The sequence below is a fragment of the Anastrepha ludens genome, chromosome 2 (assembly GCF_028408465.1).
Source record: "Anastrepha ludens isolate Willacy chromosome 2, idAnaLude1.1, whole genome shotgun sequence".
In the NCBI taxonomy this organism is placed as follows: Eukaryota; Metazoa; Arthropoda; class Insecta; order Diptera; family Tephritidae; genus Anastrepha; species Anastrepha ludens.
This window is the reverse complement of record NC_071498.1, coordinates 55,108,281-55,136,221: the sequence shown is the minus strand read 5'-3', so window position 1 is coordinate 55,136,221 and position 27,941 is coordinate 55,108,281. Positions and strand designations below refer to the sequence as shown.

The following is a 27,941-nucleotide window of genomic DNA, read 5'->3' as shown; positions in this document are numbered from 1 at the left end:
TTAGATCAGATCAGCATAGAGAAGAAAATTAGCAAAGTAAAAAGACGAAGAAATATCATTAGTAAATAAAACAACTAACAGAGGTTCTAAAATACTTACCTGTTCTGCATATTATTCTCATGCATTTGTCGGTGAAGCATTAAAATTTCTGCGTGATCATTTTCGAAAAAAGCCACGCTTCACTTCTTTACATCAGCGGGGACTTGACCCATGCGCAGAATATCCTGAGCTTGGTGTTTCTGGAAATTTGCGAGCATGCCCAAAATCTCCCATAAGTTCTTGCTTTGCTCAATCTATTATGAACGTCTTCTTCTGGTACGCTGTCCACTGCTATAGTGCAGCGCAGGTAGCAGAGGCTATAAAAGAACTTCACTTCTCCTCCATCTAACATTACGTGGCCATTGCTGGTATGATTGACACGCAATGTCTTGGTTTTTATGATGTTTACTTCCAGCACGACTTTGCGTGTCAGTTTTACCAGTTCAACCGCCTTCGCTTGCATATCTGGCAATTTGTGCGATAGCAGACAAATATCGTGAGGAAAGTCCAAATCCTCCGGTTGAGTTGGCTCTTGACCTCATCCAGGACAATGGTGAAAAGGAGTGGTGAGAGGGGACGGACTTGCCTAAATCCAGCGTTGATTGAGAATGCGTCCAACAGCACTGCTCAAAATAATACAGCATTTCTATCGTTGCAAAATTATCTGTTTGGTTCTTCCATAAGGGGCTACACAATTTCAGGAAATATACCAGCTAATTCAACATTCACATGAAAGCTAATATTTTAAAGGGCCTGACATATCTCTGTTCAATTTTGTGTAGCTACAGTGGCGAGTATAACTGAATGCATAATGACTTTTTTGATGTGTTCAATGATTTTGAGTTAAAATTTATATTTTTTTTCTTTAAGAAATGAGGCTGTATCGTAAGACTTTTTAGTCACTGATAATATCAGGTCAGTCCATAAGTGCGTGCGTATTTTACCCTTAATTTCACTTTTGTACGATTTTGGCATACAAAAAATTATTCGCGGAATATAACGGAGCTATTTATATTTTCTTTGATATTATATATTGTGCATTCAACAAGTGATTTTAATTGCGGATTTCTATTTGACAGTCGATATGATAGCTCAGAGGTTAAATTCATCGCATGGAACAGTTCACAGGTACCTAGTTCAGTTGGGAAAGGTTTCAAGGCGGGGAAAATGGGTTCCGCATAGACTTTCCGCCGCCAACCTTCAGCAGAAAGTGAATGTGTGATCTCAGCTACTGCAACGGCTTGAAAATGAAAGTTTTTTTTAACCGCATCGTTACTGGTGATGAAAATGGGTCCTTTATAATAATTCTGTTCGCAAACGCCAATGGTTAGATAAAGATGAAACACCAGAACCGACCCCTAGAGACGGCCTTCACCCCAAGAAGATTCTTCTGTCTATTTGGTGGGATATGACCGGTATTGTTTATTATAAACTTCTGTAACCAAACCAGACGATAACTGCTGATTACTATTCTCATCAGCTTTCAAACCTGAATGAGGCACTTAAAAAAAAATCGACCGTCTTTAGTGAATAGGCGCAAAGTTTTGTTTCACCACGACAACCAAGACCTCATACCGCAAGGCAAACATTAGGCAAGCTGAACGAGCTCTTCGGATATTGCACTTTGTGATTATCACCTTTTCCGTGGACTTCAATCCCATATGAGTAACAATAACTACTCCTCAACAGAAGCTATAAAAAGGGAAATCGATGCGTATTTTGGCTCCAAGGACAAACAATTTTTTGAGCAGGGAATTATTGTAAAAATTTGCCTAAACGTTGGAAATACATTGTAAATAATGAAGGCAGATATATTATTGATTAACAAATACTTTAAACATCTTATTTATTAATTTTAAAACTACATTTAAAAAACGCACGAACTTATGGACTGACCTGATGTTTAATGAACAGATTAAAAGTTAAAAAAATTCAAATTAAATATTTGTTTATGTAAAGCAAGCTCAAACTGAAAATTTAGAAAATAATAACTGCATAATTGTAATTAATATAAACTTTAAGGTAAATATAGGAAAAGTCAGACATGCAAATAGCAACATATTCGATTAGAATTAACAGCTGAAATGAAGGAAACAAAGAAGTGGTGACAGTCAACCACTTCAATATGCAGTTTTAAGTAAAACGCGCATTATCGATTGAAGGAGAGGGATATCGAGAGGCGTTTGGTGACTTGTGAGAAAAGACTTTCTGCATCGCATGGTCACTGGTGATGAAAAATTGATCTATGATGTTGTGTCCCGAAGTGTTGAAAATGTTGGAGCCTGCCGGGAGAACCAGGTCCATCGACAGCGAAAAAAAATATTCATACTTCAAAGGTTATGTTGTGCATCTGGTGGGATTCTCGGCATTCTTGGTCCGCTCCTATACCTTTTATATAATATACCAGAAACTTGCCAATACCCTCGAATAGCTTAATCGCCACTTTCGCCGATGACACTGCCATTCGATAAATTGGAAAAAGTGCTGAAGAAGCTGCAACCAAACTTTAAATTGCAACAAACGCTATTGAAGAATGGACGAAGACTTGGCACATGAAATTGAACAATGCCACAAACAAAAAAGTGAATCAGTATCCACTAATACTGCTAGGTGCCGCAATACCACTTGCAAACACTACCTTGACATAAGCTTCGATGGAAGGAGCATATAAAACTTAACCGGGATGAAATCCATCTGATAATAAAAACGAAATGGCTAATTGGACGAAGATCAAAGTTATCCATATATAACAAAATATCTATATTTGAACAAATTTTAAAGCCTTTGTGGTCCTACGGCACGCAACTATGGGGTTGCGCCAGTCAAAGTAATATAAATATACTTCAACGACTCCAGAATAAAATCTTCGAGATATTCTAAACTCACCTTGGTTCGTTCGCAATAAAGATATTCATCGTGAATTTAAGTTTCCTTCAGTCGCTGAAGAAATTAAAAAACAAGTAGAAGCTCACCCCCTCAGGCTGCAAAGGCATGTGAGGCAGTGAGGAAGCTAACAAACTCCTCAACACCGGAGACTTAACCCGACGACTCCATCGAATAAACCACATGAGTTGGCATGATGGCTGTTAACGTAAGGAAGGCACTATGAAAATCTCTTCACAATATTCTCTTCATGTTGCTAAAATTGTACTGCTCGTTAGTTTATATGTAACTAGTTGCAGTGTCAACAAACAGTGTTATGTATTTTATATTGTATCTATGTATATTTGTATTAAAAAAAATCTGGTGGTATCAGATAGGTGTTCTCTACTATGAACTCCTTAAACCACCTGAAACCATCACTGGCGATGCTAATGCGTTTGTTTCGAGCTCTGATTTCTGAAAGAAAAGCGGCCGGAATGGGACGGTAGACATGACAAACTGATTTTGCTATTCCGATCAATGCAGTCAGTCCTTAATGGAGAGCGGAGCACCGCGAACTGGCTCAATGAATAGATCAAGGCAAAAGAACTCGCATCTCCGTATGCTGCCTGAAAGATGGAGTAAAGTTGTAGCTTCCAATGGCACAACCCTCGCATAATGTTATGTATGATTTAATTTTTTAAATAATTCGTAAATTTGGCTAAGAAAAGACGGAAACTTATTCTCATAATACAATAATTAATTTAAATTTCGCGAAATGTGCGCTTATTTCAGGATAATTGTAAAGCATTTATCATTAAGGCCGGCGGGCCAATTAAAAGGTCAAAAAAATCTATTTTTTTTTCCTGAAATCAATAGCTTAGATATTCAAGAACATGAGACACAAATTTTCAGAGTTAAATTCCAAGTATTTGCAGAGCTACAGAGCCGAGCGTAGTGCGGCGTCGAGCAACCGTGCGCTTATTGTTGAACTTTGAAGCGCGTTTTCTCGGCTTTTAATTTTCACGATTTTACCTAATTTATGTACACGATTGCAAAAAAACTAAACGAGCTATCCATTTCATTCAAAATGCGTTATCTTCAGTATTGTTTTCTCTTCTATGTGAACTAAAAAACACATCCAAAAACTTTTTTTAAGCGACTTTTTTACCCAGTTGAAGAGTTTTTTTTTCCTTGAAAAACCACTTTTTTTTTCTAATATACCTTCCCCAAAAATTCGAATTTTACGTGTTTCTCCCAATTTTCTTAGTTCACATCGAAGATAATTACATCAAAATTAATAATCTTTTTTTTTTTGTTTTCAGATGAAAATGGCAAGTTGTATCTTTTACAGAAGTTGGATACTTCAGTGGCAAGGCGCTCTGGGAATCTATTGATAACTCGGCTTACAATATATTGTTGGAGATTGTACACATTTTTTTTTTAGTTCAAATATATATTAAACTATCCCCAAAACTTCATTTGGCTAATTGTTTTTTTTCTCATCCTACAACGCTTCGCGAAAACTACTGAATTTAGGACATCTAATTGGCCCGCCGGCCTTAAAAATTTAAATAATAAAATCAAAAATGTTTCGCCCTAAATTATGAATATCAGTATAGGAAATTTATTTGGTCTTTTATTTTTTTTTTGCGGTGTAGGTACTTGTAAATTACGCCTGCCTCCAAGTCAATTTGAGGCATTATTAAGTGCATCAGTTAGCAGACACACAAGTAATTGCGCCACTTGGCATGATTCTCTCAATTAGTTGTAGTTTTGTATTTGACATTTCATACATAAGTTCTGGTTTTCCCTGCATGGTACCTATCAGCTGCTTGCTGATCACTAACTGCAATCATCATCAGCTATTCAAGGCAAACGATAATGACACTAACAAAAAGAAAACGAATAGACAAACACAGCAACCGTTACCAGTCGCTAGCTTGACAATGCTGTAGCATCACAGCGCTGCTTTCGCGTGTATGTATTTTGCGGTTCACAGTTCGGTCTCGTCTATTTGGCATATCGGCAAGCAATTAGATGACAACAGCAAGGCAATTTTTTTTAATGCGAAGCTATTCCATAACTATGCGTGCACTTGCTTTTGACTCGTATACGTACATTTATATTTATAATTATATGCATGAGAGACATTCATGTATGCGGTTGCAGTCGGCCGGAGGGTGTTAGGTAGACTGCAACTATGCATAAAAAAGTTTAGTTTTTATCAGTAAAAGTTAATATATAAAAAAAATTATGAAAATTGTATTGCAGATTTTCTATGGCACTTGAAAGTGCAAATAAAAAACTGCATAAAAATGGCCAAATATTCCAAAAAAATCATATAATACTCTGATTTGTTCGTAATGGTTAACCATTGTTGGCCAATGCAATTACCATCAATGTGGCATTCCTAGTGGTCAAAAAAGTAGGCGGGTGCTGACGATTTTCCACAATGTTTCTTTGACTTTTCTTTATCAGTTATTGAACTATCGATTCTCTTCTTAATTTTTTGGGGACATAAGAAAAGTGGACGAGTATTCATTCATAGATTTCATACATTTTCAATATCAACCTACCTTGGCTCTGAAGAAGTTCTTTTTCTGTTCGCTTGAGTCAAAAAACTACTACGCATTTTTGAAATCGTAATGGAAAAATCGCAAACGGCTCTGATGGCTATACTTAAAATAAAGTTTCAGAAACGTTTCGAGAGCCCAATCGCTGGTAAAAGTGCATTGCCGTTGATGGGAGAACTTTAAAGGCGATAATAGCACTTATGAGGAATAAACTTGAATTTTGAATTTTCTGAATATATTCCCGGAACTTCCCGGAACATACCACGTGCACTGTTGAATTGTAGAGTTGTGTTCAGTTCGCGCTCGAGGCATAGACATTCATGACCCAATCGATTTAATTCCTTAACTCGAAAATAGCGCGTTTTCAGAAAAAAAATGTCATATTGTAGAAAACAAATGGAAATTAGCTTACTATGGCATTTCCTCTAAGGGAACAAAGAGATTAGGTAAAGCTATATAAGTACATATATACTAAGTCTTGCCATACATTTTGTGACAAATACATACAGCGAGAACAAATTTGCAAAAAACAGTTCTGTTATAAATTATTCTCAGTTTTATGGTATATTTCGTTCGTTAACAATGGGGTGGGAAGCATTGTAGTTGTTTTCCTCCCCTGAAAAATAAAGAACAGCTTGTACATATTCAATTAAATTTTTTCATTACTTATAATCCTATTTTCCTCAATGCGTAACCGTCTCCTTCCCCTCTTCAGTCCCTACTGATTCTTCTCTCTCTCGAACAGCAGTGATTGCATTACCTCACTTATGGTAAAACTGAAATTGAAATTTACGAATTGCTGAAAAAATTTAATATTTCGAGAATATTTGCCTACCGAACCATCAACCGTTTTCCCATACGTCTGAAGTGACAGACGAAGTGGTCGTCCTCGCGTGGTACGAATCAGTGTAGCTATAAAAGTCGTTCGTTCTTGAAAAAGTTTTCATTAAGCAAAACGACAAAATCTTTGCTAAAACTTCTATAGACGCAAAAAATGTTATTCCAAGTGTTCAGCGTGACCACCAACCAGCCCCGGTAATGGTTTGGTGGGGAGTGTCTTGTAAATTCGTTACATATCTTCATTTCTGCGAAAAAGAGGTTAAGACCGAGGCAAAAGTGTAACAAGAGGATGTGTTAGAAGTCGAGGTGAATCGTACTATCTTCAATGAAGAGCGTTGTATCTCCTAGCAAGATTCCGCTCCAGACAAAAACAATCCAGCAGTGGCTAAAAAACAAAATTCCTGGGCTCATAGCCGCAGAAGTTTGGCCGTCGGGAAGTGTAAATTTCAATCCATTTGGCTAAAGTTTCTGGTCAGAATTAAAGAACAGGGCCTCTCGAAGGCCTCAGAAAAATTTGAAGTGTCTCAAACAATTCTTGATTCGAGCAGCGACGTTAACCTCCATTGAAACCGTGCGTGCCGCAAAAGCTGAATGACCCAATCGTTTCAAGGCTTGTGTATCAGCAAATGGTGACAATTTCGAACGAAAATTTCATTTTATTTCCATTTTTCATTAAAAAAGTATTATAGTTTCATATCTATAACGGACTTAACTTGTAACAGAACTAATGGCAGGACTAAGCACAATAATTCTTGGCCGAATTGTACTCGCGGATTCGCAGGATGCTTCGAACCCGCAAATGAGCGATATCTTCTCAAATACACACATAGTGTGGAACAGTAGCTACTTCACGGCTTTAAAAATTTGTTCTTGCCCTGAAATGATTATCCCTCACCCAATCACCTCCCAGGAATGTAAGCCCAAACTATAGCTTCAATAAAAAAATGCAATGACATATTTTATTGAAATACGTTTATTTGGTTGGAAGGTTGCAACATCTCTCAAAGTAGGTGACCTTTTTCCCTCCTTCTATTTTAATTAAAAAAACAGAGCTTGGGTAAAGTAAGTTTTTAAATATTTATTTCTGTTTCAACAGCTTCACATCACAGAATCAATCTTTTAAATTGATTTCAAAATTTTTCTATTATACTGAGAAAGAAATCTGCTGTATTTTTTAATTTAAAAAAAGTTAATACTGTAACACAATAAAAGAATATGGACGTCCTTTCACCCTTGTTTCACATATTAAAATAATGAAAGCTTCCAAAATATTCACGAGCGTTACGACTAATGTGACATTCATGGATGTGAGCTTGTGTGCGTGTTGTACATACGTATCTACTTTCGACACCACTAGCAGAGAATGTTAATGCAATGAGAAGGTGCAAATGTTACTGTGAGCTTTTTTTAGTACAATTGAGATTTGAAAGATTTGTAGTAAGGTCATTTAGCACACCGAGTTTATAGACACCTCACTGACTTTTGCCCACACAAAAATTAGAAACACCACACATTTTTCACCTCAACACACAACACATTTCTCACCTCGACATTAAACCAATTAAATTTTTACTATTTTCGTATTTTTGAAATAATAAGCGAATACGTAAAATTTATTACATATTTTTTTTTTCAATTACATTAAAAAAAAACGATTTAAAAATAAAAATTTATAAAAAAAGGTTTGCGCCGGGAATTGAACTCGAGTCTAACATGTGGCGAGGAAAAATAGGCGGTGCGTTTATTTCTTCGACTGCTTATTTTTTGACCATTTTGTTACTTTTGAAATGTTAAGCGGATTCATAAAATGTATTACAAATTTTTTTACGATTACATTAAAAAAAAAAAAATTTAAAAACGAAAAAAAAAATTTGTGCCGAGAATTGATGGCGAGTCACGTGGGGAGGATAAATACGCAGAGCGTTTATTTCTGCGCCTGTGAACAAAAGGTTTTGTGCATGCGCGGGACGCGAATAAATTTTAATAAAGTTCTGAAAGTAATTCATGAAGTTTTTCATTACACACATATGTACATAAATGAACGTATACTTTATATGTAAATAAATGATGGTATATGAAATATACATAAGTACATAATATGTATGTACATGTCAATAGGAGGTATTTGCCTTCAGAAAAAAAGAACGGTTTAAGATAAATCAACACTTATTTTATATTGTATGTCAATTTATAGTTTATGTATTCGACAGCATTTACATACATATGTATGTATGTACATTTGTATATGAAAAACAATAATGCACAAGCGCAAGAACATCATATCACATATGCAAGTATGCCCAAATAACCTTGACTTATGTATGTACACATGTCATACAACATCACATTCTTACAAGAAATCAAATACACATGCGCACTAGTGAACGAGTTTCTTCCTAACAAGTGCAAAAACAATTCTGCTCTATGTATGCATATATACCGACTTTATGTCCTAGCATATATACATACATACATATATACCTACTTGCCTTCTAAACTTCCTACAAAATAATTGTATTCATATATTCATTCAAGCATACATATACATATGCGCGAGTACAGCGCTCCCTTCTTGCTTCCGTGTACTTTTGTCTTTCACCAGTCGATATTCCTAATATTGTACTTACAAAAACACAATACTTTGATAGACGCAAAAGCAACAGCAAGCGCAACGCGATGGCCGCTTTGCCACCACACATTCTAAAATGTTCTAGAACACAACAAAAACACATACCTCACATGCGCATGTCGCCCAAAGCTAAAATCTAAGCCTAGCGACTACAAAAACAAAATACATTCGTAGACGCAGTCGCAGCGGCCATGATTCTATCAGCGACGGCGCTGAACAATTTAGAAGAAAAACAAAAAGTTCATTCATAAGTTAGAGCTCATATTTCAATTTCATTCATAAATCGAGCCGCCCATATGCCAATTTTCGCGACCATTCGAAAATAGTCAATATTGGAATATTTCGCGTGGAATTATTTGCCAATATTTGGTAAATCTTAAATTTTTGTCATGTCGAGTGGCCGCTCCTCCGTATGTATGTATGCACCCTTATATGTATGTAAATATGTCTTCTAACTGTGCGACAGTCGCGAGTTAATGCGACTTCCAGCGAATCACACATTGCTGTCCGCAAAGCCGCATATATGTACCTTATGATCAGAAAGTACCGGGAATGTTTAAATTAAACAAAACAGAGTTAAATTTAAGGCAAATTTATATTATCTCCTTCAAAATTTGACCCGTCTGAAGCAACACACATGTGCCAACGTTTAACCCAGTCCTCCAAACACCCCCGGCAGGCCGATTTGTATTCTCTTTGATCAGTGCGATGGCGCGTTATCATCATGCAAAATCTGAGGATTGGTTGCTCACATTTCCGGCGGTTTGCAACACACAGCATCTCTCTAAGGTTTCAAAACGGATAAATAATATTCTCTATTGACTGTCTGGCCCGATGGAAGGTACTCATGGTGGACTATGCCTTGGCAATCGAAGGAAGCAGTCAACATCACCTTCCCGGTTCTTTTTGCTCATAGGGTATACATATCACATGTGTCAAGTGTGCGCAGAAGCTTGTGTTCTGGGTTTGTTAGAATGGTGGTAGTTTGTACATATATTTATACACATATGAGAATATGCGCGTTAGGCTTCCTGGATGGATATTAGAATATTTTCTCATCAATATGTGTATGTAAGTAGTTCAGATTTGACTGAAGAGATTAAATATAGGAATGCATATTCATATGATTGGCTTTATGGCTGTTTTACATATAAATTAATTCAAATGAAGTATGAATAATGTTATATAGAAAATAAATTTCTAAATAACAGGTATTAGAAAAACCTGAATACACTATTTTAAATCAATTCTAATTAAACCAAATATAAAAAATGAAATAAAAATATCGAACAAAAAACTGTGCACAGGATTTGAACCTGAGTCAAATATGAGACTATGTACTGCATACACACACGTCTTTCACGATTGCGCTAATCTACAATTATTAATGATCTTTTCTAAATCACTCATTTATTCGATTCGCAGTTTTATATGCACATATTCTGCGTTAGTTGAAAGTTTGTATGCGTAATTATATGAATATGCATGTGTGTATGCGCGTTTGGCTTTCTGGACGGATATTAGAATGATATTTTCTCATCAATATAATTTGGATTTGATGAAATAGATTATAGATATATGTACATATTTTCTGTTTTGATTGATTTATATAAAAGTCAGGTCATATCCAGTATGAACTATTTTATACCGAAAAGAAATTTCCATTTATAAAATACAAAAAAAAACAGTATTTTAAAGAAATTTTAATTAAAATAAACTCAAAAATTTTACCAAACTTTCCTGGTTTGAATTGTAAAAAAAAAAATGTGCAAGAAAAAAAATATGACTTCAGGACTTGAACCTGAATTATATACGTGCCAAAAAACAAAACGAATAATTCCGCCGACTTTAGCTTCTGCACCACAAACTAACTGCCGCGCGGTCTTCTTAATCGCTAATTTATTCGCTTCGATTTCCTTAGTAGTGTGCCGAAAAATCTTATGAACTTCCTCAGTAGTATGGTAAACGCAGAAAAAATCTGAATTTCTGTCCTAGCGTGGTAAGTAAATATAGAAACCCTCCACTCGCGTCACTCGCGTGGTAAATATCTGCAATTCGCCACTCGTGAGCAAAGTTGAATTTGAAATGACCTTATTATGAATCTACAAATTAGAACTCGAAAAAAGCTCGTTTAACATTTGCTCCTTCTCATTGCATTAACATTCTCTGCCACTAGGGATGCATTAAATTCATATTAACTTTTGTGTTCAACAATCGACATAATAATAAAAATAATAAACACACAGTAATGAGCGATTACTTGAAGAACAGCGCGACATTAAAGTTAACCGTTGTAAAAAAAAATGGAAAATTAAATGGATTTGCAAAATGATAAAATTAACGCTTTACTGACTATGCGAATATGTATAAGTACGTTTGAGTGAGCTTGTGTGCGGTATTTGAAATTTTAAGATTTTTAGATTTTAAGGTTTCCAAAATAATTTAGTAAAGAGGACAAAGTAAAGGATTCGCAATTTTTCGACTTTTAATTTTTTTTTAATTTTCATAAATTTTTTATGAACAATAAGATTAAATAAACATTATATACATTCGTTATAGAGAAGAAAATGTCCAACAATCAACGAATCAAATCCATTTAAAACTCTCTTTTTATTATAATAAAATTGAATGAGCTATAAGCCTACGTACTACAAATTTTTTTTAATTTTTATTAAAAAATTTGAAATTTTTATAAATTCGTGCAAAGTTTATATGGCATTCGTTGTTCAATGAGCTGGATTTCTAAGGAAAAATTAATCCAAGTTAAAAATGCAAATGAAAGGTAGGTAAAATTAACCAAAATATCGCTTTCGAATTATTTGAAAAAAAAAAAAGTTCAGAAAAACCATAGTAACAAAAAACTTCTTACGTTACAAACATTTATGACTCATTGCATTCTCAGATATTTACTTGAATAACTGTTAGCTACAACAACTGAGCGGTGAAGTCATTTAAGGTCCTCGCCTCATTTGAAATGGTGGTTTTTGGGTGTTTCTTTAGAAGCATGTAAAGCGGAAACGAAAAAACATTTTTGGTTTTGGTTTTTACTCTGGTGATTTATTATTAAAAAACAAAAGGTTTTTTCAGGTCATACAAGGTTCGATCAAAAAGTTGTCAGCCTTCAAGCATGTTCTTCCAACCAAAGGTATGTCTCTGGCGACAACGAGTTCCGGTACTGACAACTGTCTGAAATCAAAGAAACAAAAAGGTTGTTACTCAGTGTGAATGTCGTTGTTGTATGAATTACGATCTTAAAAAAAATTCCGAAATGGCGAGCGTTCAAAGATGAAAACTGTTTTAGATACCCTCAGTCAAAATTAAAAACATTAAAGGTCCGCAAAAAAAACTTTAAATTTTTTGTTTTTCAAACGGTCCTAGTTCACACAATAACGACATCAATTTTACGTGATTTAACCCATTACTGCATAAAGTTTGTCGTTATACTTATAATGAATTTCTGTGAAAATTTCGAGTTATGGAGATCACATAAATCGAGTGGTGAAAGAAAAGTTACACATTTGTCTGTAGTTTGTTGTAAACAAGCCGTCCGATTTATCGAACGTTATGCATACCGGCACCTCAAGCTATCTCATGAGAAATAAAAAAAACCGAAAGCTTCTAGCAAAATTTATTTAAAATTTACTGAAAATGAAGAAATACAAGTAAATTAATTATATATAAAATATATTTAGGTATTGGGCTCTACATGATACTCCATGAAACACTTAGGATGGAGGCCTACTTCACATTTTTGGCATTTGTATTTTGATTTCCCACCACACTTATTTGCACAACGGCGTTCGGAATTTATTGAAACAATCCAATGGTTGAGGCAATCAAATCGTGTAGTGGACAATGGTGTAGCTGGTTTTCGTCCTTGATGGGGGTGTTCCGTGTATCACAAGCAGAGTTCGAGCAACATACCTCCTAAATGCAAACAAAGACCTAGTGTCCTTATTACAACCAAGTTTTTTCGCAAGTAACCATTCATGTACAATTGAAACATCAACGAAATAGGCAAAACTTGGCCACCACCATTTCCTTATCCGCATCCTTGTACGCAAATTTGCAATCGCCTGATCGCATTTATCCACTCCACCCATATACTTATTATATAATATTTAGAAACTAAAGACGGTTGGGGGAGTGCAATTTTTGCTTTATTCACGTGTGATGACCGCGTGGCAATTGTCATTGTCATGTTTTCGAAATTGGTTGCGACCGTACATTGTTATCTGATCTTGATTAGATCCCCTATTTGTGTGAAAACGACGGAGTTCGCTTTTAGTTCGCAATAACTTACATCCTATTTGGTTCAAATTAGCATCGTGCTCCTCATCCGATTTATCACTGTCCTCATCTGTGGCTTGGTCTTCAAGTTCGATTAGTAGCTCTACGTAAATAAAATTCTCATTGTTAATATTTCCATCATCGCTCTCCAAAAGGCTCAAAATTTCATCTACAGTCAATCTGGAAAACGCAAAAAACCTAACCACTTAGAGCCTGCTATGCATAAGGTTCGATATATCGGATGCCACAACTAAATACTACAGTAAATGTTTGATGATGAAGCAAACTTCACAATTGTTTATGTTTTGCTTACTAACACACTTAAGCACTAATAAACACTTGTCACTAAAATTGTTTGCTAAAAATATACCAAAAAAATATACAAAAATAGTTTATCCTTTACGCGAAAAAGTCTGCTTGCAATCCGCCATACTGAAAAATTTAAAATAACGGGAACTCTTTGCGAGGGGTCGACAAATGAAGGGTTGCCATTGTTGAAGAAATAGTTCTCTTTCGATTACAACCTCTAAGTCACCTCCACATCACACTTGCTTCATACAAATTAAATTTAACTCATGTCCGATATATCGAACGTTATGCTGTAATGGGTTAAATGTTATTTCATTGAAATCGGTTCAGTGGAACGGGCTATATCCGTGTCCATTGCCCACGTGAAGACCATATTTTGAAGGAGGAAATCAGGAAATTAAACACTCAAAAAAAAATTAAAAAATCGGTTTTCGTTTCCCTTTTACGCGCTTTTAAAGAAACACCTAAAAGCCCGATATCAAATGAGGCGAGGGCCTTAAAGCGGATCCCACGCAAACTCAAAGAGCCTTGACTGGTAGATTAGTTAGTTGAGCCTACTTAATTGGGGTCTTCCAAATTCAATGGCGTTTGCCCTTGGTTACAGTTCAAGAGATAATGGTAACTTTATTGGGAATAACTTCCACAGTTTTAAAGTTATTTTACTAAAGTTTGGTACGTGACTCTATGGTACGAAGTAGCCGCTATCTGTTAGAGAAATAACACCAAATGCGGAATTTCAAGCACTACAACAGCCTCTCTACCATTTCAAATAGTCCCAACAAACATTTACGTTTGTACTCAACTTGAGGTTAACTTCAAGGATTAAAGATTCCAACGTTTGTCCATCCGAAGCAGAATTATGAAACAGACTTCGGCGGCCATGTCAAAGGGGAACGGCACTCGTAGAAGAATTTCTGTTTTTGCCGACTTCTGTCGTAATCAAACCATTGTCATAACTCCAGTTATCTTCGCGTTAATTGCACTCTTTCACTTGCATTTTTTTGTTTACTAAAGCAGTGATGTCTCGTTTTGAAAATAATTTATCTCAAGTTCATCCAAACTTGCAGTTCAAGGTACGAGATGAGTTGCAGAATGATGTTGGGTATCTATTTGAGAACTATGAATTTGTCCACGGTTGTAAAAATATTTTTTTCACTGTACGTGATTGGATACAACCCGAAAAGTTATTGGAATTGCACTATGAAACTTTCAGAGATTAGTAAACATAGTCTCAGCTCTTAAGGGGACCCGGTGGTCTAAACATTTCAAAAAATCGATGTTTGTCAATTTTATTTTTTATTTTACGGAACATAGCTACAGTGATACATATTAATTAATAATTTTTTTTGGTTTTTGCCTTTCACATAAATAGAAGAGCCAAAGCGAACAGCACCATCCAGGTCCAATTTTTCGGGAGGGTGAACTTGAGCGCCAAATAAAATTTTTTTTTATTTTTCTATGTAAAAGAAGTTAACTAAAAACCCTAAAAATTTGAAATAACGTTTTTCATTTTTTTTTATTGTGAAAAATAAATTCCTGAAAATACCCTATCGTGACTGATTTTTTGACTAGAAATCGCATTTTAACCATCAATTACTGTCCGCATTCGCCTGATATGGCTCCCTGCGACTTCTCCTTTTCGGAAAATTGCAACATCGCTATGAAAAACAAAAACGTTTTGCGTCCGTTGTGGCCACCCGAAAGGCTTGTACCGACATCCGGAAGGATATTCCGGTCAATGATCTGAAACACTCTTTCGAAAAGCGTTTATCAGAGGGGACTATTTTGAATAAATAAACACGAAGTTATCAGAACAAAGCTCCTGTCGTTTCCACATATTTTAGCTCAGTCTTCTTTATTTTGGACTTAACTTTGTATATAAAAGGATATCAATAAGCAACTTTCATTTACTAAAAAAAATGGTCTAAAAAATAAAAGAAATATTTATAAATATGTTAAAAAGAAGCAAACATATTCAACTTAAAAAACCTTTTACCAAAATATTCAACATTAAACTAATCTCTATGTTTTTAATTTTCTCTCATCTATATAATTCTTATTATACTCAAACCAACCAAAGTACCAATTTTCAAAGAAATTTACGTGAATGTAAGAAATATTTGAATTGCTTGAAATGGAATCGCTCCATAGTCAATGTGTTGAAATGCTTACTTTACTATTAATGCTGAAGAAAATTAATTATTTATTTGTATATTATTTCCTTTATCTCCGACTGGAGCGTCGGAACATAAAATTGTGTATTAAGTTACCGAAAAATTAATAAAACATTTTGGCACACTCTTCAAACTCGAATTCCAAAATGAATACTGAAATTTCATATAAAAAAAATAAATCTTAAAATCAAAAAACCTGCAGGAACTGTTCTCTTAAATATGATGAGAATGAATCCTTTTCTTATAATTTCCCAATGGTATGATTTTTCTGTTATTACTGAAGGCACGTGGAAGAATTGTGAATTAATATTGACCGGGCACACTTACCGAGTTGTGCGAGAAGAGTGCAGAAATGAAAGCAAACTACTTATACATATATGATGATTGCTGGCATGCAGAGGACACGCAGAAAAGATAATCCATATTCACACATACCTATATGCGCACACATACATTCACGTACAGTTACACATCCGTACATTATTTTGCATGCATTCAGCCCTCAAGGAGAACTTTGTGTTGTGAATGCTGGCAAATGGCAGACTAGCTTGAGATAACAGAGAAAGGTGCTTATGGATGTGCAAACTTGCCTGTGAATGTACGAGTATGTAAGTAAGTACTTAAGCAAATATGCTCACTGGCTTCACAAAGTGCTGATCGAAAAATTCTTTCAAATAAATTTCAACGTTTTTGATGCTTAGATTATTAGGACTTTGTTGAGTTTTTGAGCACTTCAAAAAAAAATTTCGGGTGCGCCTGAAATCATTTCTCTTAGCAATTCAGCATAAACTGGTTTGGTTTAGAGAACATTTTTTTCTTGCCGTTGTTGAGGATGTCGGGATATCGGTTCGTTTGTGCCATGCATTCTTCTCGGAAATTCATGCTGAATTTTGACCAAAAACAACGTTGGTGAGCGTCGCTCAGGAATTGTTGAATGACGTCAACAATGATCCAGATTTGCTTACAAAGGTCATAACTCATGACGAATCATAAGTATATGGTTATCACATCGAAACCAAAGCCCAATTCTCCCAATGGAGGGGTCCAGAAGAGCTAAGACCAAAAAAAGTACGTCAAATTCGATCAAATGTCAAAGTTTTACTCACTGTTTTCTTCAATTACCATGGTGTAGTGCATCAGGAGCGAATACCACAAGAGTGGTGAAGCAATATGAGAAAAACGCCCGAAGCTTTATCAGGTCCAGGACTTCCTCTGGATCAGAATGGAAGTCTGGTATCCAGACTCTAGATCCTGGCCGGTTGGGGATGTCTTCTCGGGGAACCACATCAAGGAGGGCCCCCGGCCAAGGTTCCCCTATGCGATTAATCGCTAGGGTGTATAGGTCCACGGAACGTTGATCAGCCCACCTTATTATATTACTTTGACGCGAGTCCGAGCAAATGGGTGGAGTTCCTGGATTTCCTTTCAGGATGTCCCTGTACACTTCCCAAAGACTCCTACTTATTAAGTCCCAGTTTGCTTGAGAGATCGCACCATTATGGAAACTGCGATCAATCACCGCCCGTATATGGCTTCCTTTCGCTACTTTCGTGAAAGCCCTCTTCGTCGTGACATTAGTCATTTGAGTGGCGGACACCTAAGTTCGGTTGGCTTCAGCCGATGTCCCTTCACTCGATCGCTTGCGCTTGCCTTGTGCGGCGTCTATTTTGGCCTTATCCCGGTGTTCGGTAATGAAGGCTTCAGCCCACGCCCTTGAGTTCGACTGTTCCTCCGTCAGATCCTATTCTCTAATGTCCTTCAGTCTCTCCAGGATTCTGAAGGCCGATCGCCTGGCTCATTGGCTTAAGATCAAGGTCTGCTTGTCTTCTAACAGGGCAGCTCTTGATTCCCAAGGATTTGTTGCGAGAGGGGGTCTACTGCTGGCACCAGACGTAGATGGTATGTCATCCTTAACTTATCTTATGACAGGGTTGGGATTGTTGCCAGTAAGAGGTCTCGCTGCCGTAGAGGCAGTCTCTGAAGGGACGGAGCGGGAGTTAGGCCCAGGCTTGGCAACAGGCTTTACTCCGCTTACGTTAGTGGTCTTTTTTATTGAAAGACCTGACCTTACTGAGGGATTTGGTCTTGATTTTGGGTTGCCCTGGTTGTCCGAGGCTAGGTTTTTTTATTCATATTTCATTTCCTAATCGCCCGCACTGCTCCACGTGGCGAGCGTGGCGGATTAGGATTTTTTAGGGGGGAAAGGGGAAACGTCGTCCATGGCAGTCCCCTCTACCATGGCAAGGTCATTCTACCTCCTGAGGTGATCCAGTTTCAGAAGGGCGTCGTTAAATACAGCCGGATACCCCTGGCTGCAAAGATCTAACACTGCCAAAATAACATTTGGTCAAATAGAAAAAAAACACTATAAAGACCACCCGGTAGACATTTTCATGAATTATATTTTTATATTTAATCAACAATGAAATACTACATCGAAACACGATCACACACTAACTTAGAACTATTAAAAAATATACAAACGTGCAAAGATATTATTTTACAGTAACTTCATAGGTTAGCTTTACTAAAAGCAAAAAAGAAGAATATGAAATAACGTAAGAGGGAGGTTTAGAAATAAGTGCAAATAAAATGGCATCATTGTTGTTGTACTGCTGCCTTGATACCAGACTGCTGTTGGCACTTCATTGTGAAATACCCTAATTTTAATTTAATTAAAAAATGTATTACTTGTACTCAATATAACAACTCCTTATTTCCATCGTAGGTGCTCTCCCACACTTTAATCTTGCGCATCTCTGGCCAATCTATGATTTCCAACTCCTCACCAATATTCATACACTTGTATGCCGGCACAGGCTCTTTAATTGCTTCCCAATTAATTGACTCCATTTCAGGTAATTCTTTATTATTTGGATTACCGGTTGCGGCAAAGTGAGTCCACATACCAATCATCCGTTGCATTGTGCGATGTTCAGGACTACCTTCTGGCAAACGGTGTGACATTGCATTCCAAAAAAGATAAGGTAACTCATCGCCATGGCAAACACCCTTGAAGGCACGTCCTCCCAGACACCAAGAGCGATATGGATACGGCATCACTTCAGAATAACAAGCGAAACGATACAGATAAGTAGGCGCTTTTGGAGCATAATTTAAACGGGAAAGCAGAGTGCGATGGATGGGGAAGTAAAATAACCAATAACTTTTGAGCTGAGAAAGAAAATGGAACCCGGATGGTATAAGTGAATAGTTTATAAATATTATATAATATATATATATATAATATAGTTTATAAATAAAAAATAATAAAAAAAAAAAAAAGTAATATATAAAAAAAAATTTAAGATGGAATAGGATTATTATCATGGGATACCTGCGGGAATATGAAATGTGAGTTCCTCCAAGTGGCTTCGAAAAATAACGAATTAAATGAAATATGAAGCGTTTTTTTTAAATAAGTACCGTTTTTAAATTACGCCGCTGTAGCGCTGCGGTCGCCGTTTAGCGCATGCGCGTCGTGTAGCTACATCTGATGGGAAGCCGCACCTGCCATTACGGAACCATTCGATCGAAGCTAAATCTGTTTGCGACTGTGAAGTGCATGCTATAATACGGTTTCTCTGTGCTCAAGGCTTCTAATCAGTGGACATTCATCACCAAATCAGTGAAGGCAGGGCAGCGCCGATGACAAAGTGAAAACGACTGTGAAGCAGTCGGCAATCTTCTTTGACGATGGCATACAAAAGCTGGTCCCAAGGTATGATAAATGCCTCAATAGTAATGGAAATTATGTAGAAAAGTAGATTAAAGTATGGCCTTTCAAGTGAATAAATTATTTTTGGAAAAAATTTCCTTGCTGCTTTTTTATGTCAAAACGGTACTCAATTTAAAAGCACGCCTCGTATAATGGGAATGAAGTAATAGGTGGAGCAAAATTAATCATCCATTTTTTTTAATAAACTCTTTTAATATATAGAAAAAAAATTATTTTGAGTGAAGGAAATCTTTATTTTGTTAAATTAGAAAAAAAAATTAAAAAAAAATTTTTTTTACATTAAATATGGAAAAGGATACCAGCAGGAATGTGGAATATCACTAACTAAATGAAATATAATGGGAATGAAGGTACTAGTGGCGCAAAATTAATCAGGGTGATTAATTTCGTGGCGCCTTGTACTTGCAATAAAGCAGTGAGTTTATAACGTTTTTACTGTCACTGGAAGCCATGCGGCTATTTTTAAGAAGTACGAAACAACAATTACTAAGATCAGTAAGGCTCAAAATGTATCAATCGAGTTTAATGCATAAAAACCCCAATTTGTTTAATGCATGGATCGATGATCAATCATTTGCCACAATATAAATTACAGGCGACTAAAATTTTTTGAAAATCATTTGTACCAATCGAAGAAACTAGCGAAACCATCCTGGACTCTCGTAAAAGTCTTTGGGGTAGAATAAGAAGACATTTTTTTACTACACATTTTTTTCAATACTCCATACTTTCTGGTAAAAAAAATTGATTTAGGCAGATTTAACGAGACTCGTTCGACAACGTATTACTTTGGCGAGGGATGAGACTTAATTGCTAAAAGTGAGTGTAACCTCTTCGATGGTGTACTTTTATCTTTAAAAATATAATTTATAATGATGAATTATCGCATGAAAATTTTCCCGATACAATTAAATTTTTTTTTTGACTAACTAGCTAACTAAATAATACAAATTATAATCGTACAAAATAACACAATTCAAAGCACGTCAAGTGCATCGCAACGAGTGGGGAATCTACACATCTCAGCTGAAAGGTCTCAGAAGGCGAATCTACACATCTCAGCTAAAACAAAACAGCCATGGGCAGTTTCAAGACGAGCCTAATCCAGCAAAAGTTTTTCGCAGAGGGAAAATCTAAAATCAAATCAAATCGCCTAGTTTTTCGGCAAATATCGAAAATATAGTTATGTTGCAACTGTACCACTAAAGAATAAACTCCGAGTCGTACACAAACTTATTTTACCTAAAGTTTTCGGAGAATTAAGAAAACCCAACCGCCGACGTCGAATCATTCTTCACCAAGGCAATGCGCGCTCTCACGTATTGGTTCACACAAGAAAGTTTCTGAGCACTCAAAAAATCGAACTAATGGCCTTACATCACTGATTTGGGTCAGAATTTTTTTTTTTTGCTTCGGAATATCAAAAATAAAAAGCGAGCTCAACGGTTTTCAACAGCTGGAGGAGCTGTTGCAGCCTTTAACGGGTTAGGGGTAGACAGAATTTTCAAAGAATTGGATGTTTTTTGCATTTTCCTAAAATATAATATCTTAGAAATATTGTGTGAAAATTTTAACAGATACTTTTCGAGTTATTCAACAATTAACATACGATGCTCGGGCGCTCTGGAGCGTTTGATAGATTTCAATAAAATGTGGACTGCATTTAAAAACATAAAAAACTCGTGCCTGTTCGAAGGACTTTTTTTTTTAAAATTCCGATTTTTTTTCATAATTAATTGAAACTATTTTCAAAGGCAATAAAGTCATTTTCATTATAATTTGACTGTGCTTTCAATGTGGGCTGCAAAATGTAAAATGGTTCATATGTCTGACCTATCTGCACCTGGATTTGATTTGAATGCCTTGTATTGATGCCTATTTCGGTGTCCAGCTTGTAAGATTCTGTTTTGAGGGATTTTACTGTTGTTAAACGTAGATTGGAGTCTTTCTGCACGTATTCACGGCTCGGTGACAATACACTATTATACTACTTGAAACAAGCAAATGTTACTAAAACATCGCTGCCTGATTATCAGTGGCACTCATTACTCTAAAGTAAATTAAAAAAGAACTAATTTTAGAATAATGGGGATTATGATCAGACCTGTGTAAACTTAGTCAGTGCACACAAAAGTGTACTATTTGCTCCTTACATCTATATAGTGCTCAGAAGTTATGGCATCGCCATCAACATGTATGCTTTTCAGCTTCTGTCCGTGTTTCATAATTTCTTCGTCATCCACAACTGCAGCAGGCACAAAGTTGCGACAAGTTTCCAATTTCAAAATTAAAGTGGGCATTTGTTTTACAACTAAAAATATATAAACACACATACAGGCATTTATACAAAATATACTCTAGGCCGCTTGTCATTGTCCTTATTTTACTTACATGGCAGCATTACTACGCCCTCTTCTGAAACACCACCCACCATTAGCGGTATTGTGTTAGTCCAAGCTGTCTTCATAAGTTCACGCGGACTTTTTAATATTACACTTTCGGCTGTTTCATACGGCTCTATGCACGGAACAAAGGGAAACCTGATATTATCTTTTAACTCCTCAACGGTCCAAAGCATTGATTCCTTGTTAGTCAGTTCAATGGCTTTGCATTTCATTAAATATTCCAGCACTTGTTGCTCATCGTCTTCGCCCTTGTATCCTGCCAATAAAGCTAGCGGATACCCAATCTTCCTTGGTCCCTGAACTGCCCATGGCCAAAGAGCCACGCCTGACATCAAAATGGCACGATGAAAGAGTCCTCTCGTTTGCTCCGTGATGCAAAGATAATGCGCCGCCGCGCTACCTGCACTTTGGCCAAACAGCGTTATGCAATTGGGATCACCACCGAAATTCGCTATATTACTTTTGACCCATCTCAGGGCTAATATTTGATCTTTCAAAGCAGCATTACCGGGCACATTTAGCTCCGGTGAATCCATAAAGAGAAAACCTATAAACAAAAAATTTAATTTCCGCTCAGTTATTGAGAGCCACTTCTTAGATTAAAGTTTACAAACCAAAAACACCAAGTCGGTATTGCACCGTAACCAATATGACATCTTTCTCCATAAGATAATCGGGTCCAAACCAGTCACGACTGGCTTCGCCAGAAATAAAACCGCCTCCGTGTATCCAAACCATAACTGGGCGTGGTTTAGTACGCTTCAGCTATAGCAGAGCAAATCAAAAAATTAAATATCTATGTATGTAATTCTAGTTTTGTTATCACTCACATCCTTCGTATAAACATTCAAGTAGAGACAATCTTCTGAGCCTTCTATGTTTTTTGTTATCAAATGAACTTGTATGGACTTGTCTCTGGGGCCCAGACAATTAAGTACACCTGTCCATGGTTCTGGACGTTGTGGCGCCCTGAAGCGTAGTTCACCTACTGGTGGTTTGGCATAGGGTATTCCCTCAAAACTGTAGTAGGATGCATCGGTGTGAGTTCTTCGCTTTAAGCCCTTCACTTGGCCATATTCAGTGTCGGCAACAGCCATTTCGTTGGTGGAAAGACGGTATTGCGTGTACTTATTTTGAAGAAGGCTGTGAATTAAAACAATTTTTCTTGCTTTTTAGTTACTATTTGAAAGAATTGTCTCAGCTTATGTATGGAATATAAAAAGAATTAAGAAAGTTTTTAAAATCTTATTCAAAACATTTTCCGAATTAACTTTCATCCCGTTCTTCATTCTCCCTTTTAAGACCTTTGACTTATTTTTAGGAGGTAAATCGGTAAAATACTTATAAACATAAAAAAATTATTAAAATGTATTTATTGAAAGAAAAAAATATTTTGATAATAAAATCCACACACCTGAAAAGTGAAAAGCGAGGAGAATAAAAATAAAAATACGTGCAACACGAAAACGGCAAAACTCACATATTTTCAGTGCAATTTAAAAAAAATGCTTACTATCAAGAAGTAAGAATAATAGATACAAGATTCCCTTTGTGAACAAGCAAGAAGAAGAGGAAGAATAATCCAAAGGTAGTATAAAGTCAAGGATGTAGAGCAAGTGGTGCACGTACCGACGACACTCAATTGCCAAATTCTCCAAAAACAAAGTGGCGGTGCTCAGAATGCGCAAATTTCTGTATTCTCTACGTCGTGATCAGGAAGAATAGAGTTGCATATCAACACTCCCACTATCAGCGGGCCTACCCACGTTACGCTCATGCATATACCTGTTTGCCTCTCCTCTGTTTTACCAGAGAATATTAATGGAATGAGAAGGCGCAAATGTTAAATGAACTTTTTTCGAGTACTAATTTGTAGATTCATAGTAAGGGATTTTCAAATTCAAATTACCATACTAGTAGAGGATTTCATATAATTTCTCACCACAGTAGTAGGGGACTCAACATTCTAGTAAGGGATTCGACTTATTTCATGCCCACAGTGAAGCGAATGAATTTGCGATTGAGAAAATCGCATAGGCAGTTTATTTGTGGCGCAGAAGCTAACATCGGCGGAATCAGGTTCAAATCTTGAAAAGATTTATTTTTTTGCTTGCACGATTTTTTTTTACAATAGTCTGCTTAGATTTTGTATATTTGGTATTTAGAAAATTTCTTTTCTGTATAAAATAATTCATACTTGATACTGATTTTATATAAATCAATCAAAAAGGAAATATGTACATACAAAAGTGCATGTATTTAATCTCTTTAGTCAAATGTAAATTATATTAATGAGAAAATATCAGTCTAATATCCGTCCAGAAAGCGAAAGCCCCAGCTATGGGGCTGCTCAAGCTCAACCAATATAAAATATATATAAAGATTCCAAAATAAGGTACTAAGATGCGCTGTTAATGCACCTTGGTACGTCCGCAACACCGATATCGAACACGACCTTGGCATCGAATCAGTTGCCACTTCGATAAACATAAACGCTAAATCTCATATGAAAAGACTACGCCACCATGTAAATAGCGAAGCCTCAGCCCAAATTGATCCCGGTAAATGGAAAGAAGGGCTGAAACGAAAAAAATCGCACCAACTCACGCAGTAGCCCACTTCTCTGCAAGCCTTGAGCAGAGCATTATTAAATTTAGTTGTATTGCAGAAAATTAAAAATTGTTCGTTAGTTTATAATTTATTAACTAGTTACAATGTAAATAATAATAAAATAAAAAAAAGATATACTAATAATGAAGCACAGACTTGAATGTAAATGTTGAAGAGTGAATTTCTCCTCTATTAATATTTTTAATATTTTTGAAATGTTCTTAAATGTTGCTGATATCTAAAGACTGGAGCGAAAACATGTATGTGTTTAGCTTTAATCTTTGTGCTTAGCTCGACCAATTGGCTGCCTTTCACAGCAGCAGTTATGAGATAAAAGAACGTGACCGCCACTGATACCAACAAACAGGTCCGAAAAATGGTGCAACACTCAAAAATACTTGGGAAGTGATTCGATTTTCTTTGCACGTTTTGCCGAAAACACGAAATAAGAAATTTGTAAACACTCCAAAATCTTGGCCATAAGGTTTTTCGCACCCTCGCATGTTTACAAGACTTTAACTTAAATGATTACCGATTAATTTCTCCAATTTCGATTTTCAGTTTTTACCAGTTTTAAAAAGAAGAAACCTGAGCCTCTCCAATGGCATATTTTTTAATTAAGAAAATTTTAGACATCTGTAGATATTTGCCCTGCAAACAGTTTGTTTTTTTATTTTGCTCTTTTTTTCAAATTTGAGAATGTTTCTACGCACTATTTTATAAGAAACTATATTAGTCTTGAATTATTCAAAAAATTACGCACAATGGGAGTAAAGCGAAAGTTCACTTTTGAAAATCGCCCAAAAACTGACTAATACGCTATTGTACATTTCAATATGAAAATTTGCTATTTTAAATTTCAACAATCTGGCAAATTTCAAATTTCAAGATTTCATGAAAAACAAAATTAAAAATAAATTTTTCGTTAAAAATCAAATTGAAAAAACCAATGTGAAATAAAAATAATTAAAAGAAATTTTCATGATTTTTCAAAATTCAAAAAATAAAACTTAACAAATAATTAAAAGAAAGTTAAAAAATATTAAAAAACAAAAATTAAAAAAAACAGTAACAAAAAAAAAATTTTTTAATATTACAAAAAATTATTCATTAAATTTTAGATAATTACTATTATTTTTAATGTTTTCTTTTTGCCTTTACGAGTACAACTCAAAACTGCTGCAAAAACAAAAATTTCATGACAAGTCAAATTGAAAAACACAAGTTCAAAAAACAAATGAGAAATAAAAAATGTCATTATTTTTCAAAATTAAAAAAAATTAACTGAAAAAATAACTAATGACAAGTTAAAAAAATATTTGAAAAATTAAATGAAAAACAAAATTTAAAAAATATTACAAAAAATTATACATTAAATTTTAGTAAATCAGTTTTATTTTTAATGTTTCTATTGCCTTTACGAGTACAACTCAAAATTGCTTGCTTGAATATACAATAGTAGTGAGCAGTACCATATAACGGAAATTTCCCAAAAAAAAACAACAAAAACGCGATACCTCTGTTATAAATAAAGAAAAATTTATTAAATTTTGTACAAATGACGAACCCAAAAAAAAACCCAAAAAATACGATGGAAGAAAAATCTTAAAAACGTCGGTAAAAGAGTGTACCTCGATAAAGGTCCAATCAAACTCGCCCAACCAATTTAGTAAACGAATTATTAAGTGTAAATTTAGCACACACTTTCTTGGTTTCAATTTAGGGTTGTTGTTTGTTTCCTTTGTTTTTTTTTTTTTTATGGTTTTAACTTACTTCAAACGCCAACGTAGTTTGTCCACAAAACCAACTAAAGGTATCATATTTGCTAAGACAATAACTAAGGCACGCAAAAATATTCAGTAACAAAATCACTGAGAATATGGCGAAGAAATTATATGTTTTCGAAGAAATTTTTACATTTAAACGAAATAAATTTTTTTTTTAATTTTATTTAATTAATAATAATGAAAGCTGAGTTTGCTGCTGTCATATTTTAGCTAAATAAGTAACACGAACGAAGAACTGATCAAGGCAACTGAATTTCCAATGTGCGACCAGCGGAGGTTGGCGCTTAACTGTCGTGCGCTACTGAAAATAAAGAGAGCAAAAAATAAAAATATATATGTAAAAATCAAACCTATATGCAGTTGTAAAAAGAACTTTCATTGCTGTTTAGTTATAAACACAATAGAATTGCATCAACACTTTCTTTCACATTCCAGGTATTGCGCAAGGAAGGCCAATTGAAATGATTGCACAAGTAATAACGTAAAACTCGTATATCATAATAAAACCGACGACAGCATTCAATGAGACGCCCATTGAAAGGTTTGAGAGGAAGATGCTGCGGAAGATTTTTCGACCTTTGTACGTTAACGACGGCGACTATCGCAAGCGAAGCAACAATGAGCCGTATGAGCTTTACGGCAACATAGACGCAATGCAGCATAAAATAGCAGCAGCTCCGTTGGGTAGGTCATATTTTTACCACGAATACAAACGCTCCATTTGGTTGTAGCAGAGGAAGGCTTTCTTTGCATTGAGAAGATCAGGTGGAGAAGGACTTGGCTTCACTTGTTGTGTCCAATTGGTGCCGGTTAGCAAGATAAAGAAACAACTGGTTGTTAAACCTTCCCACGGCAGTCGGTTCTACGTAACCGCAACGACCCGAAGTTATGTTCGGCCGAAGGCTGTCACTTTAGCAGCATTCCCTGTATTGTATGAGTATATATGGAGAATGTATATGCTGCGACAACAACAACTGGATGTTGAACTCTGCCAAAATCCCTTAGGGGTTATCGTCCCAATAAAGAAGAACAGAATAAAACCGCATCAAAAATGTGGATAGATATTGAGATGATTTTTAAAAACTTTTACAATTTACAAAAACATGCCCGTCTTGGTTTAACCCTAGAAAATAATAATATTTTTTATGTGCAAACAAAAGTTTGGTATAAATATTTTTATTTTTATTTATTTTATTATTATTTTTTTTTTCATATTTCTTTTTTAGTTTTATTACTTAAATATTACAAATTTCTTTTTAAAAATTATTTTTGTAAAATAATAAAATAAATAAAATAATAATTTCCCAAAAAATATTGGGAAATAAATCAACGCATCAGTAAAGAAATTTGCAATTCACTAAAAACAAAACTAAGTAACTTGAACCAGGAGATAAAAGCAGGAATAGTGGGGCCCACACATACATGCACACAAATCTTTAGCAGAGAGCACAGATACTACAATTTTCCATGCGGAGCTTTTCACCATAATGAGAACAGTGGAAATCGTATTGAAAAGAGGGGAAAATACTTTCGGACGGTCAATCAGTCCGCAAAGCCTTAAATAGCTTTACGTTCGATTCAAAAGTCCTTATAGAGTGAAGCAATGCACTCAACAAACTGGTGACCTTGAATCAGCTTTTCCTGATTTGGGTACCAGGACAAGAGGGACTTGAAGGAAACG

The 27,941-nt window shown here is 35.5% G+C and overlaps 1 protein-coding gene across 2 annotated transcripts; it reads right to left on the bottom strand.

Moving 5' to 3' along the window:
* Window positions 1-18,122: 18,122 nt before the first annotated feature.
* Window positions 18,123-26,548, bottom strand: LOC128871424 (esterase B1-like). Of its 2 annotated transcripts, none has more exons than XM_054113338.1 (6): window positions 26,247-26,548; window positions 22,694-23,006; window positions 22,478-22,628; window positions 21,850-22,410; window positions 21,612-21,769; window positions 18,123-18,893 (listed from the first exon to the last, which is right to left on the bottom strand). In XM_054113338.1, the coding sequence occupies exons 1-6, from the start codon at window positions 26,291-26,293 to the stop codon at window positions 18,417-18,419; spliced, it is 1,707 nt and encodes a 568-aa protein (XP_053969313.1). In that variant the 5' UTR covers window positions 26,294-26,548; the 3' UTR covers window positions 18,123-18,416. The 2 variants fall into 2 exon arrangements, with proteins under 2 accessions (XP_053969313.1, XP_053969314.1); XM_054113339.1 differs by lacking the exon at window positions 18,123-18,893 and adding an exon at window positions 21,318-21,508.
* Between the last annotated feature and the right edge of the window lie 1,393 nt (window positions 26,549-27,941).

Bases quoted from the DNA above. Each gene is read 5' to 3' on its own strand.
- LOC128871424 (XM_054113338.1), bottom strand. From the start codon at position 26,293: ATGATACCTTTAGTTGGTTTTGTGGACAAACTACGTTGGCGTTTGAA. The intron at 23,007-26,246 runs GTAAGTTAAAAC...TTTAATTCACAG, and splicing joins AAACTACGTTGGCGTTTGAA to CCTTCTTCAAAATAAGTACA. The intron at 21,770-21,849 runs GTAAGTAAAATA...ATATATTTTTAG, and splicing joins GGGCGTAGTAATGCTGCCAT to TTGTAAAACAAATGCCCACT.